The sequence below is a fragment of the Molossus molossus genome, unplaced genomic scaffold, assembly GCF_014108415.1.
Source record: "Molossus molossus isolate mMolMol1 unplaced genomic scaffold, mMolMol1.p scaffold_m16_p_10, whole genome shotgun sequence".
Taxonomy (NCBI): domain Eukaryota; kingdom Metazoa; phylum Chordata; class Mammalia; order Chiroptera; family Molossidae; genus Molossus; species Molossus molossus.
The window spans coordinates 75931645-75941073 of record NW_023425345.1 but is presented as its reverse complement, the minus strand read 5'-3'; the positions used below and the strand labels follow the sequence as shown (position 1 = coordinate 75941073).

The 9429-nt window shown below is 33.4% G+C and overlaps 1 protein-coding gene across 2 annotated transcripts; it reads left to right on the top strand.

Annotated features, from left to right (window-relative positions):
* Positions 1-203: 203 nt before the first annotated feature.
* Positions 204-2966, top strand: LOC118624080 (olfactory receptor 6C6-like). Of its 2 annotated transcripts, XM_036252052.1 has the most exons (2): positions 204-230; positions 2055-2966. In XM_036252052.1, the coding sequence occupies exons 1-2, from the start codon at positions 204-206 to the stop codon at positions 2964-2966; spliced, it is 939 nt and encodes a 312-aa protein (XP_036107945.1). The 2 variants fall into 2 exon arrangements, with proteins under 2 accessions (XP_036107945.1, XP_036107946.1); XM_036252053.1 differs by lacking the exon at positions 204-230 and having other exon boundaries at positions 2031-2966.
* The last annotated feature ends 6463 nt before the right edge of the window (positions 2967-9429 follow it).

The window sequence follows — 9429 nt, the reverse complement described above, 5'->3', positions numbered from 1 at the left end:
AATCGATGAGAGAGAACATCAACTGGCCGTCTCCTGCATGCTCCCTACTGGGTATTTGGCCCACAACCTGGGCATGTGCCCTGACCCGGAATCAAACCGGCGACCTCTTGGTGCATGGTCTGATGCTCAACCACTGAGCCACACCAGCCAGGCTGTATTCTTTTTTCTATAAAGAAAAATTTTAGACAATTGGTGAAATTTGAATGGAGAATTACATGTTAATTGTGTATGTTAATGTTTTGATAATAATGGTATTGTGCTTATCTAGTAGAATATTCTTTTTGTCATATACATACACTACTATATTGGGTAGCAGATGGAGCACCAAATGGTTCAGGAATAAAAGATCCTCATTGTGTATTTGTTGTTGTTTTCCTTTATGTTTTATATTGTTTCAAAATAATGGAAAAACAGAGAAACATTCAAGTACTGCCATCCCTTACCCCAATTTTGGAGGTGGGTCACAACCAAGTTAATGCAATCCTAACATGCTGACTAATAAAAATGAGAGAGGCTATTTTGGGGGTAAACCCCCTTACCAGTAGAATTGGCCATATTGACCCAGTGGAATATCTGAAATTCTTGTTTGCATTAGGTATAGAGTTTAAATTATTTCTTCTTCTCTTTTGGGATAATATCCTTCAGTTTTGTAGTTAAAGCAATTCACAGTAGTTTTTATTTCCTTCTTTCTTTGCTTTATTACCTCTTTTTTTCATAATTAGTATGTCCTAACACTAGTCTCAAGAGAGCATTTCTTTTTCTTTCCTCTTTTTATTTCAATTAATCCCTCAGTGTATTTTATAAGCAAAATTATAAAACTGTGGCTTTTATTAGTGTTCAATTGGAAGCAATAATTCTTTATTAAGAAATTTGGGTTTCTATAATTTGAGATATTTCCAAAACATCTATTCAGTTAGAGCATCATATTTTCATTAACAAATTTTGTGGAGATTTAAAACAATTTAAATATATAAGAAAAAACAAAATGAATCTTATCCAGCATAAAAGAGGATTGTAATAGAATTATCTGTAATATCTGGGTCCTGTGATTTTAATAAGTTTGAATAAATGTGGAAGATATTAGCAGATGTATATACTTTCTAGATTGCATATCTGTTTCAAATTCTTCTCCAGAAAACATTGAAATCAAATTTCCTCTAGGAATAATTGAATATCTTATAATATTATGAGGAAGATACTTAACATGTATTTTGACTCTTGATTTTACTATATTCCCATAAGGGGATTATATCAATATATACTACTACGGTAAGTCACATCATTTGGAATAAATATCTAGATTACATGAGAAAGCAATTTTACAAGTACAAGACAGGTAATATCTACTGACCTTTTTTCTATTTTATGTAGATTGAATAGTCAAAACCTCCTGATTAAATGCAACTGACTATGAGAAGACTGATACATTTGAAACTAAAGAAAAATAATTAGATGAAATGAGATAAAGGAACAATGGAAAAGAACCACATGGGGACAAAGTAATTAATGATATATACATTAAAGTATTTCAATCATACAGAGAATATGTAACTTATTCTTTCTATATGTTTCATATATTTAAAGTTTTGAGGAGCTAAGCAATTTTGAGTAAACATTGCAAATTAATACTGGTATAACTGTTTAGATTGTTATATTTTTTCAATAATTTATGAAATACACCAGAGTATGTCAAGTGATACTCACATTTTCACTATTTAGAACATTTAAACAAAATTCAGTTAATCTGAAAATAATCTGCTAAAATTTAAATTATCTTTCAGGTTCAAATGGGGAAAAGAAAGAAGTAGCATTGTAAAAAAGGTAACTGGTTTAAATGGAATAGGCAGTTAAGAGGCTGCTTAGGTTATATATGCTTTAATTTTTGGGATTGTCTCTCTTGTCAAATTGTATCAACCTTTTAAACTTGTTTAAATTTTGGAATATTTTTTTCTATGTAGTTTTTAAAAATTCCTATTTTTCTACTTTTGGAGTTGTTTTTCTATGTCTATTCAATAGGACTCAAATCCAAAATGAATAATCAGTCAAATGTACAGTTCATTCTCCTGGGACTGACTGATGACCCACAACTGCAAATTGTAATTTTTATATTTCTCTTTCTAAACTATATTTTTAGTGTGATGGGGAACTTATCCATAATCCTCCTTACCTTTCTGGATCCCTGTCTCAAGACTCCTATGTATTTTTTTCTGCGAAATTTCTCCTTCTTGGAGGTTTCATTGACAACAATCTGTATTCCCAGGTTCCTGATAAACATAGCGACTAAAAACAAACTTATTTCCTATAATGGTTGTGTATCTCAGTTATTCTTTTTCCTCTTATTGGGAGTTACAGAATTTTACTTACTAGCTGCCATGTCTTATGATCGTTATATAGCAATCTGCAAACCCCTCCATTACCCAATCATTATGAGCAACAAAGTGTGCTATCAACTTGTACTCAGTTCATGGACAGCTGGCTTTTTGATTACCTTTCCACCATTGGTCTTGGGACTGAAACTAGAATTCTGTGCTTCTAAAGTGATTGATCATTTCATATGTGACACTTCCCCTGTGCTGCAGATTTCTTGTACAGACACTCATTTCCTAGAACTAGTTTCATTTGTATCAGCTGTTGTAACACTTGTGGTTACATTGTTGTTAGTGATTCTTTCCTATTCATACATTATCAAGACCATTCTAAACATCTCTTCCGCTCAGAAAAGAACAAAGGCTTTTTCCACTTGTTCTTCTCATATGATTGTAGTCTCCCTTACTTATGGCAGCTGTATCTTTATTTACATGAAGCCGTCAGCAAAGGAAAGAGTGACTTTATCCAAAGGTGTAGCTCTTATCTATACCTCAGTTGCCCCTTTATTAAATCCTTTCATTTACACTCTACGGAACCAGCAAGTGAAACAAGCCTTCAAAAATACACTCCAAAAGATTTTCTTTTTTTTCAAGAAATGAGGGAAAATTTATAGATAATTTTACTTATTTTTACAAGTTTACTTAATCTGTCCTTCAATGAGTTAGACTTCTCATAACATTTCACCTTTTAGCATAATTCACCTTTTCCTTCTTAATGCTCTTTATGATTAGCATTCCTTTCTGTGCTAGATTAAGAGTCCTCCCTTCAAGTTATCAACACAAATATTACATTTTATTTACTCTATAAGACATGGGAGTGACCTTCTCAAAGCTACTTTACTTTTATTATTATTATTATTATTTTTATCCTCATCCGAGGACATCTTTCCATTTTTTGTTCAGATAAAGTGGGAAGGAGAGAGAGGAAGAAAGAGAGAGAGAGAAACATGGACATAAAAGGGACACATCGAGTGGCTGCCACCAGCACGACCAACCAGGGCCGGGGACAAACTGCAAATGAGGTATGTGCCCTTAGCGGGAATCAAACCTGGGTCTCTCTGGACTGCAGGCTGACGCTCTAACCACTGAGCAAACCGGCCAGGGTCTCAAAGCTACTTTAATTACACATTAACCATAAGAGGTTTTATAGACATGAATATAACAACATGCACTAGCACCAGGTCTAGGAAGTACTGCAAAGGTCACTGGTAAATATCACAAGCCTGATAATTCAGTGTGTAGATTTTTCAGCAGGTCAGCAACGGTTTAAATCCAGACATACATGTGAGCCTGATCAAGTTTCTCAAAATTTTTGTTGCTAAGTTTCTCCAGTTATAAAATAGATATAATAATAATGATTCTTATTTTATAAGGTTATTTTGAAAATGAAATGGCACCATATATATAAAGTGATTGTAGATTTGCATCTGGCCCAGAGAGAACTCTCAATAAATGTTAACTGCCCTTCGAAGAAAAGGTTGCCTCCGTTAAGGTAGTATTCAACAGGCAAGAAAAAAGAGGTAGGCTTCAAATCATAAAAAGCTTGTATGTTCTAAAATGAACTAAGACTTTATCTGGTAGGTCCATAGAACTGAAAATTTGAAGTGAATAAGAATCACCTACTTGACCAGATCATTTTAATGCAAAGTCTCTATGTTCCCGTCCCTAAAATGTATTTCCAATTTACCTAGAGTACAGTATAGAAACATAAACTGTAGGTGATGCTAGAGCAGGGGGGTGGGGGTGGGGGTGGGGGTTCATACAAGAGTTTTCTTTTCTAAGACTATGTAATTAGATTTTTACTTTAGATAGATTATTTTTTTAACTGTATTCAAGAATAAATACTTTATATGTTGGAGTCAAGAAGACAAGTTAGATGTCTCTAGAGATTTTTAGGAGAATAAACTGAATGGCACTGTTAAACATTTGGATATCTGGAGTAAATAAAAGGAGCATTAAAAAAAAATCAGTTGAATCTTCTTGGGACTTATCCTCAGCTCACTCCTGCACATACTCACTTATGTATTTAATGCCTTTTAAGAAAGGAGTAGTATTGATATCCTGTCAGATTAATAAAAAAATTAAAAAGTGACCTGAAAAGCAATCCCTAAGATCTATTAGATATAAAATACCATCAGAGAAATATGAATAAAAAATCATTAAGGTAGTCTATAGTATAATGATTATCCATGTGGCTCTGAATAAAAAGAATTTAAATTTGTGTTCTGATTTATTTTATAATTTTTAAGACTACAGTGTTAGCCATCTGCTTTTCTGCGTCAAATAGAATGAAGTGAGCCCATGTTGCTACGTTCAAAGCCCCGAAAGCCTCTATTCACAGTTTGCCTTCCAATAAGCTCTTAAAAACTACTAGATCCACCCTGGCCGGTTTGGCTCAGCAGTTAGAGCGTCGGACTATGGTCCAAGAGACCCAGGTTTGGTTCCTGCTAAGGGCACGTACCTCTGTTGCAGTTTGTCACTGGCCCTGGTTGGCTCGTGCAGGAGGCAACCACTCAATGAGTTCCTTTCACGTCGATATTTCTCTCTCTCTCTCTCTCTCTCTCTCTCTCTCTCTCTCTCTCTCCCTCCTTTCCACTCTATCTGAACAAAAAATAAAATGTCCTCGGGTGATGATTAAAAAAAAAAAAAAGAAAACAAACTACTAGATTCTTATTAGATATATGATTCATAAATGTTTTTGCATTCTTTGGGTTGTGTATTCACTTTCTTGATAGTGTCCTTTAATTTAAAAAAAATTAATTTTGATGAAATCAAATTTATCTAATTTTTCTTTTGTTGCTTGTGCTTTTGGTGTCATATTTAAGAAACTACCGCCTAATCCAAAGTTACATAGATTTATCCCTAGGGTTTCTTCTAAGAAATGAATATGAGCTTTAGCACTCATATTAACATCTTAGATTTCTTTTGAGTTGATTTTCAAATATGGTGTGAGGTAGAGACAAAAGTTTCTTTTGCATATGGATATCCAGTTATACTAACATGATTTGTTAAAAAGACTATTATTTCCCCATTGAATAATCTGGCATCCTTGTTAAAAAATCAATTGTTCATAAATGTGTAGTTCTATTATAGGACTCTCCATTCTGTTTCATTGATTTGCATGTTTATTGTTATGCCAGAATCACACTGTCTTGGTTACTGTAGCTTTATAGTAAGTTCTAAAATTGGAAAGTATGATTTTTGTTTGTTTCTCTTTTGCAGTATTGTTTTGGCTTTTCAGGGTCCCTTACAATTCTATGTATGGTTTAGGATTAGCTTGCTCATTTATGCAAAAAGAGCAGCTGGAATTTATATAAGATCTACAGTGAACCTGTAAATCAGCTTGGGAAGTGTCTCTATCTTAACATTAAGTCTACTGTCCAGGAACATAGATGTCTTTTCATTTATTTAGTTCTTCTTTAATGTCTCTTTAAAAAGTTTTATCATTTTCTTTGTACAAGTATTGCACTTTCTTGGTTAAATTTACAAATAACTCCTACAAGTGAACAATAAAAGACCCAAAACTCCACAAAAATAGGAAAAGGATTTGAGTGGATATTTATCCAAAGAAGATATACAAATGGGTAAAAAGCACATTAAAAGATGCTCAAAACCAGTAGTCATTAGGGAAATGCAAATTAAAAACAAAAACAAAGAAACACAATGACAGCCACTTCAGAGCTGCTAGGAGATAGACTCTGGTTTCTCAGGTATGTGTACAGTGACCAAAGAAGGTAAAATAGTTTTATCTTTGGGTAGTATTCCATCTTCATCTTATCCAGGGAATTCGGAAATGTTTTACCTCCCAGTCATTAAGCAGTATTCCCTGGAAATGTACTTAAATAACTCTCAAGATTACAATAGTAGTTTTATGAAGTTCAGTTCAGAACAATGTTCATGTTATGTGGAAAGATAAAAAAAAGTAAAGAGAAACTTATTTTACTTATAGCAGAGGCTGTAGGAAACTTGTATGTAATCAAGCCTGTATTTTAGCTGTGTGGAAGGCTTTTATGTAGTAGAGGCAAAGGTGTACTAATGACAAAAAAATGTTTCCTGAAGTACATTATGAATATATCACATCATATATATATTTTTTATTTTATCCTTACTCGAAGACATTTTTCAATATTTTGTTCAGACAGAGTGGGAGGGAGAGAGAGTGAGAGAAACATCGACATGAAAGGGACACATTGAGTGGTTGCCAACCACACGACCCAACCAGGGCCGGGGACAAACCGCAACTGAGGTACATGCCCTTAGCGGGAACCAAACCAGGGTCTCTCCAAACTGCAGGCAGATGCTCTAACCGCTGAGCCAAACCGGCCAGGGCCACATCTTATATTTTAAGTAAATTAAGAAAAATCTAGGATTATGTTTCTGATTGGAATCATTAGACATATCAGAAAGTATGTCCTCTATTTTCCAATAAATGTATTTTTATCTTTCTCCCATTTAAAAGTTTGTTTTGTTGGAATAAATTTCAGGGTTCCCCAAATTAACACTTTAATGCATTTACTATTACTAATTTTATATTTCATATTTTAGTCACTGTTTAAAACACAGTAATATTTTCTGCCTTTTGATCAGCCAATTTTGCTGATATAGTATGACAAAAATGTGTCTATTGCTAAAGGAAGAGACTGCTGGTTGTCAGAAAGAAAAAAAAAGAAAGAATAAATGTACAATACAAGCTTTGATACTTATTATCTTCTGACTGGCCCAGTTCATGCTATTGAAGAAAATAATACAGCAAATATTATTGCGATCTTACAGCATAAATAAAATGTTTGTTGCTAAGAATAAAAAGAGAACAAGACAGATAAAAGCCATATAGTTCACATTTTAGCAATTTGTGTTTTTGTTTTTGTTTTTGTAATTTTTCTACTTATTATCAGATAGAGTGGTAGGGAGAGAAACAGAGAGAAACATCGATGTGATAGAGCCACATCGACCATTGCCTCCTGCACAACCTAACCAGATCCAGGGACAAACCTCAACTAAGGTATGTGCCCTTGACCGGAATTGAACCTGTGACTCACCAGTCCACAGGCTGACACTCTAACCACTGAGCCAAATCAGCCAGGGAACAATTTGTGGTTTTTGTAAGTGAAATTATAAACAGAATTTTTTTTATTCTAATAATTTAGTCTTCTAGAACAAAGACAAAGAGATAGCGGCATAACAATCTGCCTAAGAAGTTCCTTCTTGTCCTCAGACAAGTTTAAGAGTAAAAAGACAAAGTGAACACAGTAAAAAAAAAAAAAGCAATTATTAATTTAAATAAGAAACATAAAATGATATAAACAGATTAGAATGTTGTAGAACTATATTAACAATATGGCTGTAGCTATGTAAGTATTAATGTCACTGGTTTCTGTTTTCTTACCCGTAAATTGAGAAATTTACTCTTGTTTGTAACTAAGGCAATTCTAGTCCTATATGTCTATGATTTCAAACACAATTTATTTCTGTTTGTCATAATTAAAAGAATGTTTGTTAAGAATAAAAATAATCATAGCTATTATTAAGCTCAGGAATTGCGATTAGGTCATCACTTCCCTCCAATTCTTCATGAGACAATAAAATTTGTAAATGGCATTAGAATTAAAACTCAAAATTAGATATGTCAATTCTAAAAGCACACAATCCTGGAAACTGGAAACAGTATCTCAATATCTAAACTACAGACATAATTAATAAATAGTTATAGAAACATAATTAAAAGATGTATCGTATATATATAAAATTTTGTTACATGTAGAGGTCCTCTGTAAAGTAACTGATGAGGGGATTTTTATCAAAAATCTCTGAATACATATTTCCTTTTCAATAGGGGATTGTAAAATTTCTCAGCTTTAGCAAGAATAAGTGGATATTGCAAAAATACTTATAGAGAAAAAGATTAATTGCTTCGTTTTATTGGACTTATTATACCAATGTTTAAATCTTCAGTATTTCTACTATTCACTTATTTTTTGTTTGATTGTTTTATTTTCATGAATTGATTTTGTTTAAAGAAAATAAAGATAAGTGTAAGAAATCACATAATGATATCAGAGTTTTTACTCTTGGGCATATCAGATAACACAGCTTCAGGTTGTAATTTTTATCTTATTATTTATGAGATATATTGAGTGTGACTGGAAACCTAACCATCATTGTCCTCTCCTTGATAAACTGCCATCTAAAGGCTCCTATGAGCCGCCCTCATAGTGCAGTAGGCAGTGTGTCAGTCTCTTGTATTACTTCCTCATAAATTTCTCCTTAGAAATTATGTTCACCAGTGTTTCCATCCCCAGATTATTGGGGGCAATAATTATTAAAGTCAAGACTATTTTCTAAAACAATTGTTTAGCGCAATTATTTTTCTTCATCTTCATGGGTGTGTCCAATTTTTTTCTTCTAACCACGTGTTTTTTCTCTAAATATATATATATTTTTTAATTAATTTATTGGGGTGACATTGGTTAGTAGGATCATGTAGATTTCTATAATACAAGATGTGTACATTGCACTATATGCGCACCACCCAAAGTCAAATCATCTTCCATCACCATATATTAGGCCCCCTTCACTCCCCAGACCCCAAACCCTTCCCTTTGGCAACCACCACACTACTATTTGTGTCCACAAGTTTCAGTTTTATATCTCACATATGAATAAAATCATATGGTTCTTAGTTTTTTCTTACTAACTTATTTCACTTAGCATAATATTCTCAAGGTCCATCCATGTTGTCTCAAATGGCAGTATTTTGTCTTTTCTGATGGCTGAGTAGTGTTCCATTGTGTATATGTACCACATTTTCTTTATCCAGTCCTTTATTGCAGGACACTGTGGCTGTCTCCATGTGTTGGCCACCATGAATAATGATTCAATGAACTTAGGGGTGCATATATCTTTGTGAATATATGTTTTCAAGTTTTTCTGACAGATACCCAGGAGAGGGATTGCCGAGTCATATGGTAGCTCTTCTCTTAATTTTTTGAGGAATAGCCAGACTGTTTTTCATAGTGGCTGTACCAGTCTACATTTGCACCAGCAGTGAATGAGGGTTCCCTCC